The following is a 20,590-nucleotide window of genomic DNA, read 5'->3' on the forward strand; positions in this document are numbered from 1 at the left end:
AGGCCAGGCCAGAGCAGGCCAGGCCAGGGCAGGCCAGAGCAGGCCAGGGCAGGCCAGAGCAGGCCAGGCCAGAGCAGGCCAGGCCAGGCCAGGCCAGGCCAGGCCAGGCCAGGGCAAGGCGCACTTGATGATGCTGTCTGTGCATGTGCATTGGAACTTGGACATAAGCAGACAGATGGAGAAGTTGGAGTTGTGAAAGGATTGACTTTGCTTTATTCTCTTGAAATGTAATCGACATTTTCAGAGAAAGCCAGCGAGACAGGTTCAATGATGAATGAACCTGTCTGTCTGTCTGTCTGTCAGCCAGTCAAATTAGCAATGGGAGATTGATGAAAATTGAACGGCCGCCATATATTGTGCTGCGGCCGTAACGACATCCAGATGATAGATTTGTCCGACGAGCTCGCGAGACGAGATGGCTGCCTGCCGAGTCCCACGCTCATCGTGGTCATGGTCAGGCAAATATACTGACCAAAGCATGAGGGACACAAATCACACACACACACACACACACACTCTGTTGCTTTTCTTATCTTTGAGCATTTGAAGGTCAACACCATGTGCTGTAAAACGAGCGTGCGTGTGTGCTTTATGGTCCTATCTCCTGCGGGTGATGCAATAGCGTTATCGAGTTTCTCGTCATTTGTCCGCGTTTGCTCAAGCTTTGTCAATAACATTTCTATGGCGCTTATGGATTGAAAGTTGGAGCAAAACAATCGCCGCTCGCTTCCAACGCCGCCGCCGCCGCCGCCCTGGGGTGTGTGGTGGGCCGCTTGATGTTCATTGAGATGAATTGAAGTTGTTGTCTTCAACCAAAAGTGTCTGGAGCTCAATACATAGCGTGCTCTCTTTGTCAAATGATGCGGCTTGTACGGGAGCTGCAAAGGTGAGGCCGCAAGTCCAGTGCGCCTACAAGGCTACGTCGCCGACGATGTCGACACGCCACCTTCCTGACGCTGGTTACTTCCGATGTGCAGCGTGCGGGGTACGCTGACGCTCGCTCACTTTGCTGATGTTGGAGCCCAAAATTGCATTTCCACCCAATGGAGAGAGAGACTGCTTAGCTAGCACCTGATGGATGTGGAGTTGAAGGTGAAATACAGTGGATCGGACGTAAAGCACCTATTTAGAGCGCCGCTCAACAAATCCTTTCCAGTCCATTTGTGCGCTTGATCTCATTTGAAATCCTCAGTCAACAAGGAAAGATGTTGAGTCAACAGCAAATAATACAATATTTCCTCTCCTCCCTTTACTTCCAGGTAATATACTTTCTGTTGAACAAACAAACACGGCGTGTGATGAAACATTTCAATCGCGTTAAATGCGATTTATGGCTCCGGGCTCGTCACTAATGAGCTTCAGCAGGAAGCCATTATGCTCATAGTTTGTGGAAATTGCAGGTAGCAATGTGCGTAGAGCTAGATGAGGATTATTAATCACGTGTTTGTCAAGAGGAAAAAAAGAGGTACATGTGTGCACAAGAATGTGCATTCCTGTTCTCAGCAGTCACTATCATTTGATATTTACTGTCTAATTTATTGGCTTGTTCTTTGAAAGAAATGCCAGTCACTATGACTCGTAGTCAGTCCCACGGACGAGTTGAGATGCTATTTGTCGGCAAATCTGAAATACCCGCGTGCGCGTTCTCGTCCGAGCTATCTTAAAGATGAATAGAATCAAAGCGGTTTGGCTGACTGACGACTTGACTTGCCCAGCTCGCACACAAAGCAAGCGGCAATTTCACTCAAATGAGCTTTCCTTTGTAATCTTACCAAACGTGGTCTCGGACTTCCATTGCCGTAGACGGGACGTCAAATCATGGACACATTTCGTTTGTGGAGGTACTTTGTAAATGTGAAAAAGTTGCAAACGACACTTGGAATGTCTTCCTGTAAGGCCACAACAAATCAGCGCTTGGTTGGCAGCGCGCCGAACGATTTCTGCCAGGAGATGACGTGGTCCGTCGGTCGGCGGCGGCGGCGGCTAATGGCGAATCATAATACATCATGGAAGCTGTCAGCTGTCAAATGGAAGTACACCATGCAAGAACTTTTCTTGGAGCCCCAAGTTGAGAGAGTCAGCAGCGTTTGTGCAAGGTAGAAAAAGATTCTTTTGCCTGCAAACACGTCGATAGCTAGCGCATGTTCCCTATGAGATCAATCCAGCTTGTCCACGTCTTATGTCAAGTCAGTGAGATCAGATGAGATGAGCCAGCAACATAGCACCACTGTGGGTGCAATTTCATCACCAGGCTTCCCCAAGCCACATCTTGGCGGTGGTTTCTTGCCATCAAAACCATGTTACGAATCCATTTGCTTTCGATAGCGTTCTATTCAATGGCAACGATCATCCTTATGCAGAAAAAAAACAAGAAACGGTCGCCATTATTTGAAAGGTCTCCTCTTTTTCACGTGATGACGAAATGAATTCAGGTCCAAAAAGGAAGCCGTATACTTGGTTGAATTCAATTGTGGCCAGACAAGGGACACCAATTCAGTGGCTGCAATATTGTTACCCTGCCACGAAATCGCACTGAGGCCTCATCTTTGGCTGAGCCCCGACTCGGATCGCGACACTTCCGCTCGCTACGTACTTTGAAAGCCTGACCCTTGTTTGAAAGCCTACTTTGAAATTCCTTCCAGAGTGGAAGCGGGTCCGCTTCAATTGTGAAAATGGGATTGATTTCTTTTCACTTCTCCAATCAATAAACTGAGACATGAGAAATGAAAATGAGTTTGCTGTAAACACCAATCGAGCCGGCCGCCTTGGTCATGAAACTCGGCGGCAAAGTGAATTTTCACACATTTGGCACATGACAGGAAGATTCAGCTCGCAACACGCTTGCTGTCCGTCTTTGAATAGCTTGGAGCTCCATCCAGAATAGAAAACAATTGGACCGTCCTCTGGGACTCAACCTCTCACACACCAGAAGAGATGAAAAGAAAGGAAAATCAAAATGGACAATAGCAAGTGAGCAAACGGTGGCACTAAAGATGTCAGCCATCGATTGATGCTTCAGCTCCACCAGTCACTTGAAAGCTTTTAAAACCCACATGCACGCACGCACGCCATCACATTAGGACGAGGACACCGCCAAAAGCTACACTCTGTGGCTTTGACCATTTGCACATTTTCTCCCAACAAGAACAAAACCTGGCAAATGACTCTTTGGACAATCCAGTCCAGTCGAATTCCATCTCAATTTGTTCTCATTGCAGTCACATTACGCCGCTCAAATAAGATGATTTGGATCTTAGGAGCCCATTCAACAAACACACACGGCTTATTGGAGACAATCCGACATTCCATTCCGATTTGGACTGGAGAGAAACACATCGATCGATTTGGTTTATGACACAGCAGAGGCCACGTGTCAGCGATTCCTGCGGCCCTGCCTGGGTGAAATTGAAAGGGACAACATTTGGAGGGAGGGAGGGAGGGAAACAAATTGAAACTTCAATCCAAGACCTACCTGATTGATTGATGGATGTTTGGGTGGGTGGCAGAAAGGCTCCTCCTACTTGGCTTGGCCCCGCCCCACCTTCCTTCCTTCCTTCCTTCCTTCCTTTGCGTCTATAAAAGGGCGCGTCGCCTCCGTCAAGCTGAGCGTGGAGGCAAACGTCTTGGTCAGCGCACATGGCTGCAGGTGAGTGTCGCCAAGACATTTCTGGGGCTGTTGTTTCTATGTCATTTCTCTTTAGGTCTAGTTGACATGACACATATAAAGAGAGGCATGTTCCAATTGAATTGAATTCAAATTCAGCATTTTTTGGAACCATACAAACCAATGTTCAACATGTGAAAGAATCCATCCATCCATCCATTTCTGATTGGCGCTCAACTTCTGAATGTATCATTTGGGTATTTTGTTGTACATCGCATCTTATGCGTTAGTTCTTGTTTAACAATGGAGATGGACGGTGAAGCCATTGGAGGACTTCCACACAGAGCACGCAACAACCATTTGAAGGTGACAGACATCAGCTGCAAACAGGAATGGCATTGAAACAATCACCACACATAGAAGACGCAATTTTCATCGATTTCGAACGGCTCCAAACGATTGTGTTGTTTGGCGTTTTTATCCGATCGGTGAACCACTCACTCGTGGATCCCTGTCAAGGATGACGAGATCATTATTGACAAAAACGAAGAAAATATAGATTGTTAGGATTCTGCCGACACTGCGCTTTACATTCTGCGTATGTGGTGTGCGATAAGATGACCTGATTGTCCTCAGGCATGAACGGCATCATCTGCGTGGTCGTGTTGCTGGCCGCCGTGTCCAAGGTCTCCCCGAGTCTGCCCTCGCAATCCCTTGTAAGTCGCACGCACAGCAGGACGAGCATGATGACTTCAGGGATCGAGACAGACGTCAAATCATGTCGACAAGGGGAAATTGCATCTGCTACAAAGATGCTTTGTCAAAAGAGGAGAGGAGAGGAGAGGAGAGGAGAGGAGAGGAGAGGAGAGGAGAGGAGAGGAGAGGAGAGGAGAGGAGAGGAGAGGAGAGGAAAGGAAAGGAAAGGAAAGGAAAGGAAAGGAAAGGAAAGGAAAGGAAAGGAAAGGAAAGGAAAGGAAAGGAAAGGGATTGCTTCCAAATGCTCACATATGGTCTTCTGATCTTTTGGACGATGTCAGTCAAATGAAGTGGCATTTCAGAGAGAAACTTGCTCTACCCAAAAAGTTGCATTGGAATGGAAAGGCACACACAAAGCACGTATACCCGAGTCTGCGCCTCTCTTCGCATCTCCAGATTTCAGCCGACAGATCTGACGGCGAGGTGGCGGCGGCGGCGGCGGCGGCGGCGTGCTCCAACCGCACGCGCCAGCGCCGCTCTGCTGGAGCGCTTCCCCCCGTGGGCCAGCAAGACAACTACAACAAGCAAAGCCCACAAGAAGAGACGGAGGCTTTCAACACGCTCAGCCAGCTCCTGCTCAGACTCCTCTCCAGGAAAGGTGCGTGATTGACTATAGATGCCACGAGAGGGCGGCAAAGCACTACTCTCTTGGATTAGACAGGACATAGTTGAATTTCTGATTGAAAAAAACAAGTGTTCTTAAGCAATATTCTTATTTATTGTGGCCAACTAATGTTCCTCTTTGCTCTGCCACAAAGTTGAATTCATGTGTTTAGCCACTGCTGTGTTCCATTGACACATTTCACACCGCACCAACGTTCAAGAACAGCATCATGACTGAGTGAGTGAGTGACTTCATGCTCGCTCGCTCGCACGCATGCACGCTTGTCTTCTAGGCCTGCTCCACCAAAGCAGATCCTCCATCGCGAGCAGAGCCAGCGGCCTAGCGGCTGAGCACAGGATAAAAGACCGAGATTACGAGGGCTGGATGGACTTTGGAAGGCGCAGCGCAGAGGCCTTGGAATATTCCTAAAGAAGCGTCTCTCTCTCTCTCTCTCTCTCTCTCTCTCTCTCTCTCTCTCTCTCTCTCTCTCTCTCTCTCTCTCTCTCTCTCTCTCTCTCTCTCTCTCTCTCTCTCTCTCTCTCTCCCCTTCAATGCAGAGCCTCGTCAACATTGGCAAAAAGCACCCCTTCCTTCCTTCCTTCCTTGCTTGCTTCCTTCCTTCCTTCCTTGCTTCTTTCCTTCCTTCCATATGTGACATGGGCATACACTTCCCCCAATCAAAATGATTCACAACACTTTGATTTGAAGTCAATGACAAGATCGTGGCAAAAGATGCTCACAAGTTGCTAATAATTGGCAATATTCTGTGTTTCGTCGTTATGTTTTACTTGATGAAAAAGCAATCCTGGCCCTGATTTTGGATGTGGTTTGGCATTGATATCATCTTGAGCGTTCAATTGATAACATTGGATGGATATGGTTGTTTAAAAAAAATGATCATCCTGAAAACAATCCCATCTATGCGTGCATAGCCTATAGAAAGATTGCCTATTTCCCAAATCAAATCACTGTCAGCCTTGAAATGATCTGTATATTGATTGGTGTCAAAGCCGTTGAATCAATAAATACTGCTGCAAATCTTGAAGCACTTTTTTTCAACATGCTGATATTATGTACCTATCTTCTTATCTCATTCAAACAATTTGTGTCATGGTGGTCATCATTGTCTCTGGGGTCCTTGCTTCTTACTGCTCCGGTAGAATGTTACGAGTGATGTGCATTCCACTTCTTTTAAGTGAAATGAAATCTTTAGAATTGGTTCACTCAAAAGATTTGTTCAAAAGAATCGTTCATCGAATCTTTCACTACACTTTCTTATTTATTCATTCTTTTTTTTTTTTTTTTTTTTTAACCTCGTGTACTCTACCTATTGAAGTGTCCATGAGGTGTACCTAATAACAAGCCACTTTATGAGGGAAAAGCTGAAGTGAAAGTGAAAAGTGCCGCACCCGCCCACACCCCCCCTTTCTGATTGGCTGTTGGATCTGTGACGTCATTCGGACACAACATTAGGTACGCCGCCATTTTCAGGTGTACCTAATCACAGGCCACTTTATTAGGGAAAAATCATGGTCAAAATTTAAATGAAAGTGAAAAGTGCCACACCCAAACAACCCCCCACTTTCTGATTGGCTGGTTGATCTGTGACGTCACAGACACAGGTGTACCTAATCACTTCATTAGGGAAAAAGTTTAAGTGAAAAGTGCCACACCCGCCCTCACCCCCACTTTATGATTGGCTGTTGGATCTGTGACGTCACAAGGACACTCCATTAGGTACGCCGCCATTTTTAGGTGTACCTAATCACAGGCCACTTCATTAGGGAAAAATCATGGTCAAAATTTAAATGAAAGTGAAAAGTGCCACACCCAAACAACCCCCCACTTTCTGATTGGCTGGTTGATCTGTGACGTCACAGACACAGGTGTACCTAATCACTTCATTAGGGAAAAAGTTTAAGTGAAAAGTGCCACACCCGCCCTCACCCCCACTTTATGATTGGCTGTTGGATCTGTGACGTCACAAGGACACTCCATTAGGTACGCCGCCATTTTTAGGTGTACCTAATCACAGGCCACTTCATTAGGGAAAAATCATGGTCAAAATTTAAATGAAAGTGAAAAGTGCCACACCCAAACAACCCCCCACTTTCTGATTGGCTGGTTGATCTGTGACGTCACAGACACAGGTGTACCTAATCACTTCATTAGGGAAAAAGTTTAAGTGAAAAGTGCCACACCCGCCCTCACCCCCACTTTCTGATTGGCTGTTGGATCTGTGACGTCACTGAGACATTCCATTAGGTACGCCGCCATTTTCAGGTGTACCTAATCACAGGCCACTTCATTAGGGAAAAATCATGGCCAAAGTATAGTGAAAGTGAAAAGTGCCACACCCGCCCTCACCCCCACTTTCTGATTGGCTGTTGGATCTGTGACGTCATTCGGACACTCCATTAGGTACGCCGCCATTTCTCAGGTGTGCCTAATCACAGGCCACTTCATTAGGGAAAATTCATGGTCAAAGTTGAACAGAAAGTGAAAAGTGCCACACCCGCCCTCACCCCCACTTTCTGATTGGCTGTTTGATCTGTGACGTCACTTGGACACTCCATTAGGTACGCCGCCATTTCTCAGGTGTGCCTAATCACAGGCCACTTCATTAGGGAAAATTCATGGCCAAATATAGTGAAAGTGAAAAGTGCCACACCCGCCCTCACCCCCACTTTCTGATTGGCTGTTTGATCTGTGACGTCACTCAGACGCTCCAATAGAGAGCCAACACTAAATGTTACATGGATCATTTGACTTGTCACAGCTCAAACTTTTCTTGCTTTTGGCAAAGGGAGAAAAACTTCAAATGGACATCGTCTCAGCACCGCGCGTCTCTCGAGTCTTCTTTTTATTGTTGAAGGAAGGGAGAGTCTTGCTCGCCAGTTCACATGGCCAACCGGCCGGTTCATTTTTACAAAAAGCTGAACGTAATGTCACCCACTTTATACAAAAGAAATGATACAATTACAATACATGTCTTGATTCATCGCTTTATTTATAGTGTCTTATTGACACTATATACTTATTATTTCCTATTAACACTGTAGATAACCCCCCCCCCCCCCACATCCACACAGTGAGCCATTTGCATTAAGACATAATGTGCTACACACAGAAGGAACATTGCTCCAAAATGTACATAATATAGTCAACACGAAAGGCCATATCAACATCATTTATAAGATACTAAAACTAGCGGTACGTTTCGCCCAAAAGTGCCCGAAGAAATGACTGAAGTGCTCGGTCGGATATAGTAATGAGCCATTTTCAGTTGAAGGATGAGATACAAGCAGCTGCACATGTAACATGGAAAACAAAGATATATTCACCTAGAAATAGAAATTTTGGCACAAATGATTCAGGCTTGTTCCAATGTTAAAGGGTTCAATGAGCATATCTATAAGAATTGGGACATTTGATTGCATTGTAGGAGCTCATCTCAAATGTCCCTTAGCTGCTATATCACAATTAATGATTGGATGTGCTGGAGAAATGAAACTTTATTAAAGGAGATCATTCAAAAAAAAAACAGTGCAATCAGTAGCATGGACTCAGACGTAGGAATTGTTCACAACTTTAAGGCCAAAGACCCTCCTGATATGTGTTCTTTAAAATAAACACAGGCACACCACTTTACCAAACACGCACATTGAACAAAATCTAGCTTTCTATTTGGAGTCACCCAGACAATATTTAAAGAAACCTTTTGAAATTCTTAGAAACATAATTCTTTACATTTATAGTGGTAAAAAAAAATAAAAAAAAATGCAGGTGTGCGACAGGCATACAGTACGTCACTGCCGTGCCTCTGCTACAAACTACTTACTATCTTTGGTTGCTAAAATACTAATAGAGCAAGAAATGAACAAGTGCGGAATGACATGTCCAAGAGCAGCTGCGCCTCACGTCAACGTCAACCTGGATTAAAGGGGGAAATGTTTTCAAGACGCGCTTTTGCACCAGACGACGGCCGCAAAAACACGTTGACGACTAACTTGGCGGCAATTTGACAGGCATCAGTGGAAACGTCCCATGGCCTCCGCAGCCTTCACTCGGACCACGGGGTCGGGATCTTGGAGCAGCGTCACGAGGCCTGGGCGCACGCGCAAAGTCGAGCCTCAGCAGCACATTCCGTTGAAAATAGGCATGCCAAAGCTGCCTCACCTTTAGTGACGGTACCCATGTTGAGGTGAGCGTAATGCTCATCTGGAAGGTTCCCCAGCAGAAACCCTGAGAAACACACACACACACACATCAAAAGATAAAAAGGCTTCATTTCAAGAAAGCGAGTCAACCGCTGCCGCCGTACCGATGAACATCGCAGCCCCCGCTCGGACTTCAGACCAATTGCTCTTGAAGAACTGGAGAACGGAGATGTGGTAGAAATTCAGCATGCCTGGAAAGTCTTGGATCTACAAATATACCAAACACGCTCTCATGATGGGATGGATCTTTTCACAGGTTGATTGTATGCAATGCTCCCCAAGCCAAATCTATGGTGAAACATCCAATCCATTGCCTGCCTCACCAGATACTTGGTGAGATCATTGATGAACTCGCCATAGTGCAAGGTCTTGTCCTCATGGAGGTGGTTCTGAAACATGGCCGTGATCTGCTCCGAGCCCACGGTGGGCGCGCACACGCGCATGGCATACTTGCACGCCTGGAAAGAAAAAGACATTCTGTAGGACAAAGCGTTCTTCCTTGCCGAGCGACGGCTTCTCGCTTGCGGACCTTGACCACGTGTGCGTTTGGGTCGACCAGGTGTAAAAGCAGGCTGACCAGCACGTTGTGGATCTGGTCCTTGAATATGGGCTCCCCGGAGCCAAATTTGGACAGTTTCCCCATGAGGTGAATGGAAGCGCAGCGAATGTCATCGTTGTCCTGGACGGGCGCCGACATGACTACCATATCAACTCACAATGCCATCTGATAGACAAAGAAGACTCGACTCACACTCTCTAAAAACGGTTTGATCTTCATGAAAATATAAACCACGAGTAGGTGGACATTCTTCTTGTCCAGGTAGAGCAGAACTTTGGACAGACCCGACATTGCCTCCAGAATAATCAGCTTGCCTAGGCAAAAGATCACATGAAACAGGAGGCAAACTGCGGTTCAGTTGTGGAAAAAGCAATCCAGCTGCCGCCGGACCCAAACGGATGGCTTTTTTTCAACAGTCATCCTGTGATGTTGCGCCACGTGCCAATTACCTGGGTCATCTTTCTCCTCCATGCCTGAACTCATGGCTGCCAGCAGTTCTTTGGCATATTTGTTCACCTGCGCGGAAGAAGGTGTCAATGAGTCAACTCGGTCGCGGGTGTTTGCGGGCCCGCCTACCTTTTCGGGGGATCCGACAGCTATGTTGCCCAGACCTCGCACGGCCAACATGCGGACGGTGCAGCAAGGATCCGCTATCCTTTCCATCATGTTATTCATTAACACGTCGATGAACATCAACTCGGTAGCCACGTGATGGTTCAAGAGCTGGCAAGGGACAGAATGATTTGCTTGCTGGATTTCACATCAAATGCGCCTCGTACGGACGACTTATCACCTCAGAGAAGAAAGCCGTGACGGTGATACGCTGACACTCATAAATGTTGTTCAAGGAAGGGCATAAACACTCAACAATGGCGGGCAACCTGGGACCGGCATGTTTGGCCATCGCCCTGTTGACAACGGAAGGAAGGGCAGAGCTTGTTCGTGACATGTGCCTTGCCTTGCAAAAGTGCAAGCAAACCTGTCTCCCACATTGATGAGCGACTCAAGGGTTGCATCATTGAAAAACGGCAACGTTTCAACAATTGGAACAAATTCTTCCAAAGGTGCAATGTGTGTTTTACCTTGCGAGTAGCGTGACTCCAGTTATATGCGCATTCTCTTCCCTGATTGCGTCCCAAGCTTTATCCTCATCTAGTCTTTTCAACACCTCGTCCAACTGAGCTCTCGCGAGCAAGATTCTCAGCGCATCGGCCGCAACTCTGGACACACGCACGCACCAAAGACGCAACTATGAGTCACATAGGCGACAAACACGCGGCGGGCGGGCGGGCGACAAATAGGCCAACCCTGCAACGTGGACGGCGGCGCTGCGTTTGCCGGCGTTGTCCTTCGGCGCAGAGACGCCGACGCTCGACGCCAGTCGGACGACGAGACAGGAGAAGAGCTGAGAAAACTTGCTAAGCGCCGGCTCCTGGCTCTGGCCATTTAATAACAATTCCTTCAGGCCGCATGTCATCTGAAAAATGGCATTTTTCCTCAAAAAAAGATGGATTCCCATGGCGCGAGGCGTTTGGCACTTACAGCTAGCGGTTTGTTCGTCGCCACCCTAGTTGTTCCTCCTCTGATCATTGACTCTTTCTTGTCCACATAGGGCGCCATGACGGCAAGTTTCTCCATCACTATCTCTATGATTTGATCGGCCACGATGGGGTCTGCTCCCAAAGCCGTCCACATCTCGCCGGTCCAGCTGAAAAGACAGGAAGTACAAGTAGAAGGACAATGCGAGCGAGGGCTTGCCCATTTGCCTCAATTCTTGACCAAAATTGGGATACTACCTGTCATATGGTAGCGGTTGGCTAACTAGGGTGTTAAGAACCGTCTGGAGATGTTGGGAGGCCATGATTAGCACCGTCTGCCCAACTGCCACTCTCACCTAAACGCATCATCGTGGTCATGGTGGTCGCGGTGCATAGCATGCGATAGAGCAAAGGCAAGAAAGGGCCTTGGCCTACCTGCTCCTCAGTGATGCTTTGCAGTCGCGCATGAAGCACCTCCAGCATCTCCGGTACCTGGGCACAAAGAAGCCTTCGTGAGAATTTCAAATGAACTGCCTGCAAGCACGAGACTCGCTACCATCTCTTGAAGTCCCCCTCCTCTGTTCTTCAACAACGTGTTGAGGATGACAGATGAAGCTCTGCAACAGTTTGTTTGACTGTCAACCAGGCCCTCGAACAACATGAACACCAAGGTGGTCATCTGCTGCTGAGGCAGACGCTTACTCATCACCTGAAGAAAAGGTGCCACCTTTCTTACATCCAATTGAAGCTGCAGCAGATGCCAACATTGCTGCTGGCCAGCTAAGTGCTGAAAGGGACGGCGTACCTTGGTGAGCTCAAAACATGTCTTGTAGAGGACCGAATGGTCGGGGTTCTCCAGTTGACTTTTAAGGGCCAATAGACCTTCCGCAGCGCCATCTTTATAGTCAAGAGCAAAACCTGAATTCAGGAGGACAAGTGAAATCATACGATCACGTCGTAATTCAAAGAAAGAAAGAAAGAAAGAAAGGGACTTTTCACCTTCATAGCGTAGTTGGATATAAAGCAGTATGTATACACAATCGACAGCGGCGGCGCGCACAACCGGCTGAGGGTCGGAGCAGCGTGGAGACAGTCGACCCAGCAGAGCTCCCAGGTTGTGGAAGGACATCATGTTCTTGACAGCGGGAAAAGTGACTATCAGACGTCACGCAAAAACAGGAATGTGGTGAAATAAAGCCACAACCCGCTCACCTTTACTGTCATGTTGTCCAGGTAGTGAGTCAGCAGGTGAGCAGTGGTCGACATGGCTCTCTCTCTCTCGTGGTCCAGTGTGGAGGTCAGCCCGCATTCCACGTGCTGCGGAGGACACGAGAGCTTCAAGAGAAACCGAGGCAAACCTCACGCCATCCACCACAATGACCCTAAGCCAAACACTACATTCATTGCCCGGGTGAGCCGAAACCTTGAAGACTGCTTGTGATTTAGGGCTATACAAATAAACCTGACTTGACATTCCGCATGTTCTATTATTCTTTTGGGGAAAACAACCACAAAAAATTGCTGTCAATCCATTTTGGAAAACATCTTGTTCATAGAACTGGATAGCCACCATTTCTTCCGAGCACAGGAAAATCAATCAATCAATCAATCGTGTTTATGAAAGGAGTCCTACCTTGAATACACTCTGTAAACTATCCGGCGTGGGCTCCTTGCCCAGCACACTGCTCAATAAGTCGTGGAGTGAAGACAACGTGTCTTTGTACAAGGCCTGCAGACAGCACATATTGAGAAAAATGGAGCAAGGTTGGGTTGTTTTGGTTTGGTTTTCTTCACCTTTCTCTGTTTGAGGTCTAGGACCTCTTCGTCTTTGGTTATTTTCTCCGGCGCGTGCGTCTCGGGCGGAAGGGAGAAGACGTTGCTCACGCACACCTTCAGCAAGTCAAAAGTCTCATTCTCGCCGAGCGCTGGGTCCAGAGGCCTGAAGCGCCAAAAGGTTCAAGGAAAGACACTCGGCGGTGGAATGACAAGTCAATCTCACACCAGCAGGTTGCTTTCAACAAAGCAACATTGGAGGATACATTAGGCGGGCACACGTTCTCATGGCCAGGTGGCGCACCGAAGTCCGAAGCCCGTCGCCAGGTTCCGCCCTGATAAAATCCTGTCCGAGACAACGATCAAATAGTCAATTCCGCTTTGTTGTTGAGGAAAAGCAAGCCTCTGAAAATGAAGCTTTGCATGTCTGAAAAGCGTGCAAGGAAGGCCATGCTAACCATGTGCTTTACCATCCCTCCCTCCGTCGTTAAGTGTTGCCCACTGACCTGGATAAGAGCCATGAGTTCTTGTTTACGAGAGAAGACGTAGCCTTGTTTCTTGACACACGCACTGATGGCTTTGGCAACCAGGCCAAGACTCTGGATCAGACTTAGTTTCATTGTCAGATCCTAACAATTTTAGGTACACAAAACACGTCAGAGACTTACAGAATGAATTGGCACCATTGTGAAGACTCAAACACCACCACAAGCATCATTGACAAAGAGCAAAGCAAAAGCAAATTCTTCGACTCAAAAGCAAGCTCAACGTTAGGATTGATTTGTCATTCTTGTAGATGAATACGCGGGCCCTATTCTGGTCGACAGGCGCAAAGACGGTCGCAAATTCCTGTTTGGCAGCGACCAAAATAGGGCCCCAAATCAGTGTCGATTTCGAGAGGTCACTTAGCCAGCCCCGCCTGCTCTACAAAGTCACGGACAAGATAGGATGTTTGTTAGGAGTGAAAAAGAACATTGCAATACAGTGATACGTGAACGAAGCAAGTAGAAAAGGGATTGTTTCTTCATGTTTTGTGAGCAATTGAGAAAAGCTTGAAACATTTGAGAAATGCTGCCATCATAGTGTCAATCCCAATGACAACATGTTGTTCTGCCTTTGAGGTAAGATTTCAAAGTCAGCGTCATTGCAAATGAAAAGGCCAGCAGCAAAAGGAAGAAGGTTCCCTTCTGAAATTGTCCCTCTAGCCCTGTGCTGACGATAGATACCTTGGTCTCTACTTTAATTCCCAGAACCTGGATGAAATAGAGGTAGGTCATATGGTCACAAGCCCAAATATCAATCCCCAAAAAGAAAAACTGGATTTGAAAGATTTTCATGCTAGGAGATTGAGATATGTAGATTTTTTTTTTTTTTACTTTTACCAAAGCGTCAATATTGCCACGTGTGGCTACACTGACGCTTGAAAAAAACGAAAACTTTGCAGCGCGGTGTTGCTATTACCTTGGTGTTGAAGTGTTTACTGATGCAGCCAAGAATATCTTGATCGATGCGATTGAGGATCTTCTCTGGAGGAGCGTGCACAGCCACTTGACCATAACACAAGATTAAAGTGCTTTTGACCTTCTCCAGCTCGACGTCATTGCGGTCCTGAAGAGAGAAATGGACCATCATCAACTGATGACTTTATCATTTCCTTTGAAATGTTCTTTTTACTTTGAGGAGGTTGAAGATACTTGGGGATTTCTTGAACACATCTGACTTCCCAAACTCATCAAGCTTGGCCAGAGTTCCCTCGAAATGGCTGTTGGCGCACAATCCAATGGCCAGAGCCACACCCTGTATGACCCAACAAGAAACCAAATGAGGCGGTCCAGCTTATGTTATTCTTTCCTGCTCATAGACTACAAAACCCATTATTCCCAAATGCATTCAATCAAAAAGAATGTTTTTCTTCAGTGACAGTAAATACGATTATTTTTTTATTTTTTTTTACTCCATTTTATCGAACATGACATTTTACGTTCTAAAACAGATGACTGAACATATCAAGTGGCCATTGAGCCGACATTTCAGCTCAATGTTTAAACGCCACTGAAACCATCATCATAGGAACCAGAAGTCAATTCACTGCAAGTTTAATTGTAGTCTCATGAGAAGGTAATACTTTAGTCGATGGTACCTGTCTTTCAAGCGCATCGCTGTGTCGTGCAGCGAGCAGGATTTCTTGCAATTGGTTTTTAACAAAGTCCTTATTAAAAGAATGCTGGAGGGTCACTCCGATACACTGATACAGGAAACTCTGTCAAGAAAAAAGAATATCACTTGGTGTTGCAATAGATTTGGCCATTCAAAGCCTCAGTCGGCACGGCACGGCACGGCACGGACCTTCTCCTCCAAAGCATTGTTATAGCTGGAAAGATAACTCGTTGCTTCTGCCGCAAACCGGCACAGCCACTTGTCATCGTCAACAGCCGTCAAAGTCTTAGACAGAAACTGGAAAAGCGTTTCATCAGCCGGACATCTCTTACAAAACATTTTTGGCACTTTACAATCGAATGAAAGAAACCATATTTGGATGAAAAATACACCTACAATAGTTCAAACGGAAACAATGGTTCCAACACAGATTGTGTTGTTGATTTCTCGTGTTCAACACGTCACCGTCCTAATAAAAAGCACTCACCTTCGACAGGTTTTCATCCCAACTTATCTTGTCAAAGCTCTCTGCAGTGGACTCTGAAAACAAAACAGCAAAGACGACAGATCGACATTGGCTTTTGATGGGAATTCAAATCATGCAAACAATTGAAAAAGAGCATTGTTCATCTCTGAACAAACAAACGGATTTTTCAATTGGTGCTGTCGGCCAACATCTCGCCTTCCAGTACTGTCAGGAGAGGAGGGATCTCTTGGTCCCAAACAGCTTCTGTGTTGCGGTGAATATTGACAGAGAGGACGCGTAGCAGGGAGAGGGACGGAGCTCCGTGACCTCTGCTATTGAACGGAAAGGCCGCATTCACCTGGAAGCAACACAACATAGGTCCGTGCTCCATGCCTTTTTTTTTCTGCCCTTAACAACAATTGGGCTTGCACTTACCAGCAGTTTGACCAGCAGTGTTTGAGGAGAAGGAAGATTGACTACAGGGGAGAGAGAGAGAGAGAGAGAGAAGAGAACATAAGATTGATCACCGATGACTAAGATCTGGCAAAAACGTGGCACCTACCCTCCTGTGAAAAGTCGATATTGAAGCTCGGGTCCTTGTCGTCTTTCTTTTTATTGCCGAGTACAATCAAACTCTTACACAGTGGAGCGGTGGCGTTGCTGTACTGGGGCGGGCTCATGTAATAGAGCAGCTTGGGCCAAAGCACCTACAAACACCAAAGTCCGTCAAATCAGCTACCGGGTCGCTCCCGAGGCCAGTACAATAGACGTACATCGGCGAGACGTGCGACGGTTGTTGTCAGCAGATGAAGAGTGCTGTCACACATGGCCCTCAGCGACTCGTTGGTTACCTCTTCTGGGTCTGCTGCGGCGGCTTTCTGTCCATGCGACAAGAACACTACGTTTGCTTTTCATGACATGATGAATCTCTTTGAAATGCTTCATGGTAAAGCACTTGTACCTGATACGTGTCCGGTAATGCACAGTGTTGAACTAGGAATCGCACGAGTAACTCTCCTCCATCCAACTCCAGGTAACCATGATGGGCCATGGCACTGATAACCTGGACCACTCGCTTCTTAACCTAAGTGGAGAGACACACTTGACGCTTGTCTGACAATTGACTTGACTTTATGCACACGCGTGTTCCCACCTTGTTACTGTGGTCAGCCATTGGTTGCCTAATGCTGGCTAGAATAAGAAGCTTCTTACTCTCCATCATGGAAGCTGAAACACATATGCGCTAGCATCACATTTTCAAACATAGACTTGAAAATGCTACACGTTGAAGAAATATACACACATATGTACTCACTGCTAGAGTTGATGAGGTGACGCAGGACAGCCAGGGAGCCTAACCTACTGCGTTCATTGCTGTTCTCCAGCCTCTGAAGAACAAACATGACCAGTCGATCTGGGAAGGCCTTTGCTAGAGAGAGAGAGAGAGAGAGATTCAACCATCAAATTCCATGACCAAATTGGCTTCGATTAAAAAAGCGTGGACAAGAATGAGCGGGCGAGCCTCACAGATAATACGATTATCCTCAACCAGAACACTTGGCTGACGTACGTATATCATGGATTGGACTCGCGTTACTGTTCTTGTGACGCCATAGAAATACAAGAGCTGACAAACACTAGATGGCTATATCTAGCCAAAAACTTGCCGCTACCTAACAGACTGAAGCAACGAAGAACCTCATTGTGGTTCTTGACCGTCGGCGGGTTACTGTAATCCACAGAGGTGGACACCTGAGGGGAGGAAAAACAAAAGATGATCACCTTGCAAAAGTGGGACATTGCAGTTCAAAAGAACGCCAAATTCATTCAACTCATTGAATCCCTGCGGAATGTTTTCTTTTCGTCACAGTAACTTATTCAAGACGGATTTCTTTCTCCCCCGATTTCCTGCTGCGACACTGCAGTGCAATGAAATGGCACTAAACAGGGAAGTATGATCGTCTGGGTCCATAAAAGTCCAATAAAACTTGAGTTGGCAAAGTCAACGAGGTGAACTTTTGTAACAGTGGATGCCTTCTTTTACACTTCAGCTAAAAGGCTTTTGTGAACAATGTCCGTACCTGCTGATGCAGCGCAAAGAGGAGACTGTCCAGTTGAGTCTCCAGCACTCTGCTTCCCATGTTAACAGAAGCATCAAGAACATGGCAAAGACTCTAGAAAACACAACACAAGGGCAATTCTTAAACAGCAAGGGATGACAATTAGGGATGGAAAATAGGCTTTTGTTCCGATTCCCGGTGGCTTGGAGTCGAGCCAGCGTTATACCATAGCCGCATCATGCAAAGAACGAAGATAAATAATGCTCAAGCGTTAGCCTCGTTGTAAAACGCTAAGTTTACTGGCGCTCACCTTACTAATGACGTAGTGCTCGTTGGTTTTCTTGTACAAGGACAGAATGGCGGGGATGAGCTTGGGAATGTGTTCCTCCAGTTTATCGCTCGCCATCAGATGGCACATTGAGCCCACTGCCTCGGCCACCGTTAGCCTCAACTGAAGGGCGCGCACACACACCAAGGGGGGGAGCCAGGGAAATATGTGCGATCAGAGTGACATACAAGAAATTCTTTTGGCTTTCCTACCTTGGCTTCTCTGCTTTGTAGCCAGTTATTGAACAGGATGTCAAAGGCAGCACAGATTTCACTGGAGAACGTGTCCTGCCTGACGGTGGGATCCGGAGCCTTGTCCAGATTGGCAAGGTACTCGGAGATACTGTCGCTGAAATGGCACAGAGCTGAAGGAAAGCCACAGAAACTATTAGAGCAGCGTTCATTTGAAAGATGCAACTTTTGACCAACTTGCCGACCTGAGGAGAAGACCCACTTCATGTTGTCTTGTTTGGTCAGGCTCAACATAGGCAACATGGTACCGAGAATGGCGTTTAGGAAAGGCACCATCCCGTAAACTGTGGCGAAAAATAACAGACAACTCCTTGGAATCATGGCATAGCCTCAAATCAAAGTCAATTGACTAAAATGGCCAGCTACACAGTGACTGGTGTGTGAGTCTGAAGGTGTCAAGTTAGAAAAACATGCAGCCCAAATATTATTATTGCTCATTTAAAAAAAAGAAAAAAATGCTAAAAAAAAAACAAAACAAACAAACAATGAAAATGACTTTTTAAATGAAAAAAAAAAATGTGCAAATACGGTTTAATTTCAATGAATATATCTCGCCAACATTTGCAACCTTGCATACGGGCTTTACGTTCTTTGTTTGATCGGCAAAGTTATCATGCCAAGCGTGCACTCGACTTGGTTTCCTACCATTGGAATCAGAGAGGTTGGCTAAGGTCTGGACCACAAAAAAGTGAGGCAAGACTCCGGGTTGAAACTTGCTCAGTATCTCCTCCATGATGTCATTGATGTGTTTGTGGCCGACAGCCACCAGGATATTACTGGCTGCCTGCTGCCAGTCGGGAACAACTTCCTTTGGGAAACACAATTGATGATTCACTTGAAAAAAAATAACAACCAATCACCACATTGGTCACCTTTGATCGCGTCATCTCTTCTGAGGCCAAGGAGATGATGCTCTTGATTTGGGGGTAAGAGACGGCGTCTATTCGACTGCCGACAATCAGCTCGATTGTTTGAAGAATCACAACTCTGTGACTCACCGCCAACTGGTAAGACAGAAAACACGATAGAGATGTGAGTCAGGTCAACATCGGTCATGAAGATATACTGTCCGGTGTGGCGTTACCTTGGGGTGTTTTAGCAGGTAGTCCTGACACATGGCGAGCACTCTGTCAGGCTGTTCATTCCCCAGAGTCAGCATCGACTTCCTCACCTGAGCCTGGACCTCAAAGTCTTTATCATTGGCCGCATGGAGCAGAGCCAGGGTCACCTCTGGAGTCAGACCAAACATGACAATAACAAATTGCAAAGCTTCTTTTGTCGCAAAGGCTTACAAGTGCATGCCGTGTAGTCTGAAAGAAAATGTACAAGGAATAAAAAGAATTCATCTGGTGAGGAAAAAACCAAAAACTCACGTTCCACATCTGTCTCGCCCATGGTGGACAGAGGGCTGGTCTCCTGGGCTCAATGCGACCTGCACACAGTGTAGTATAGTACACATACAATTGCCATTTCATGATGATGTACGACGACATTTGTGGTGGCCTTGAATGACTTGGGGTCCAAAAAGTCAGGCTGTGGAATTGACATGCAAAATGATTGGAAAATAGTACGACTACATGAAGCGAGTTCGAAACAAGATATCGAAATCCCACACAATCTCCAAAATCCTTTGAATCCAAACCCTCCTCCTATTAGCGTTTGTTTTCACGTGTAAGGTAAAAAAGAAAGAAAAACAAAAGCCCAAAGCCTCCTCCGATTAGCTTTAGCTGCCGCTACGGAAGAGCCAGCCGCAAACGTCCTCAACAAAACAAGAGAGTGAAATGCGGAGCCTGCTTCATAGCTTGACTTACCAATTGGGAAGCAAAAAATCTTGGCTTTGCCACGTTCCGTTCTCCTCCAAGTTTGACAGCAAGAATCGTGTCGTGTCGTGTCGTGTCGTGTAAACAAACAAACAAACAAACACGTCCGCCCGCCTCCCTTCGATCATGTGCTCATGTTCTCATATGATGTGCTCCTGGTCAGCAGGAACAAATCAGCCGGGTGACGTCACAGCCGCGCCCACAAGTGCCACTTCTTTCCATACCGCCGTCTACCGGAGGAGAAGGCCAACTGTATCTGAGTTTTATTTCTTTTCTTTCTTTCCTATTCAAATGCGCCCAATTACTCATTTGATGTGTGCCTTATTAATCTTCCATGGTCTCAGGTTTGAATGTTAAAGTCAGTGTTATTGCTCTTGCGCACTGACGCTATGGAAGGGTGAGAGAGAAAAAGTTGCTCTCCACGCCCAAGGCTATCTAATCATATCATGCTACT

The 20,590-nt window shown here is 46.6% G+C and overlaps 2 protein-coding genes across 4 annotated transcripts; one reads left to right on the forward strand and one right to left on the reverse strand.

Moving 5' to 3' along the window:
• The first annotated feature begins 3,618 nt into the window (after positions 1–3,618).
• On the forward strand, positions 3,619–5,400 carry LOC147051506 (cholecystokinin-like). Its single transcript, XM_085918742.1, has 4 exons — positions 3,619–3,646; positions 4,241–4,320; positions 4,757–4,958; positions 5,257–5,400. Exons 1-4 carry the CDS (start codon positions 3,637–3,639, stop codon positions 5,391–5,393), a joined length of 429 nt encoding a protein of 142 aa, XP_085774868.1. The 5' UTR covers positions 3,619–3,636; the 3' UTR covers positions 5,394–5,400.
• Positions 5,401–8,728: 3,328 nt separating this feature from the next.
• Positions 8,729–20,342, reverse strand: mroh1 (maestro heat-like repeat family member 1). Of its 3 annotated transcripts, none has more exons than XM_085918181.1 (46): positions 20,128–20,342; positions 19,690–19,748; positions 19,401–19,546; positions 19,189–19,320; positions 18,962–19,124; positions 18,502–18,600; positions 18,278–18,429; positions 18,048–18,188; positions 17,759–17,851; positions 17,351–17,429; positions 16,993–17,106; positions 16,831–16,904; positions 16,639–16,761; positions 16,451–16,555; positions 16,240–16,384; positions 16,113–16,153; positions 15,894–16,035; positions 15,699–15,751; positions 15,401–15,508; positions 15,195–15,314; positions 14,729–14,851; positions 14,516–14,662; positions 14,281–14,307; positions 13,561–13,683; positions 13,321–13,400; positions 13,076–13,220; positions 12,915–13,010; positions 12,494–12,598; positions 12,281–12,416; positions 12,087–12,178; positions 11,838–11,990; positions 11,717–11,773; positions 11,540–11,637; positions 11,286–11,451; positions 11,051–11,220; positions 10,826–10,963; positions 10,537–10,651; positions 10,320–10,466; positions 10,193–10,259; positions 9,936–10,057; positions 9,714–9,863; positions 9,508–9,642; positions 9,289–9,391; positions 9,144–9,209; positions 8,975–9,072; positions 8,729–8,897 (listed from the first exon to the last, which is right to left on the reverse strand). In XM_085918181.1, exons 2-45 carry the CDS (start codon positions 19,709–19,711, stop codon positions 8,996–8,998), a joined length of 4,890 nt encoding a protein of 1,629 aa, XP_085774307.1. In that variant the 5' UTR covers positions 19,712–19,748; positions 20,128–20,342; the 3' UTR covers positions 8,729–8,897; positions 8,975–8,995. The 3 variants fall into 3 exon arrangements, with proteins under 3 accessions (XP_085774307.1, XP_085774306.1, XP_085774308.1); XM_085918180.1 differs by having other exon boundaries at positions 12,087–12,199; XM_085918182.1 differs by lacking the exon at positions 14,281–14,307 and having other exon boundaries at positions 12,087–12,199.
• Positions 20,343–20,590: the final 248 nt, after the last annotated feature.

Source organism: Syngnathus leptorhynchus, chromosome 8 (assembly GCF_054491065.1).
Source record: "Syngnathus leptorhynchus isolate UIUO chromosome 8, UIUO_Slep, whole genome shotgun sequence".
Classification (NCBI taxonomy): domain Eukaryota; kingdom Metazoa; phylum Chordata; class Actinopteri; order Syngnathiformes; family Syngnathidae; genus Syngnathus; species Syngnathus leptorhynchus.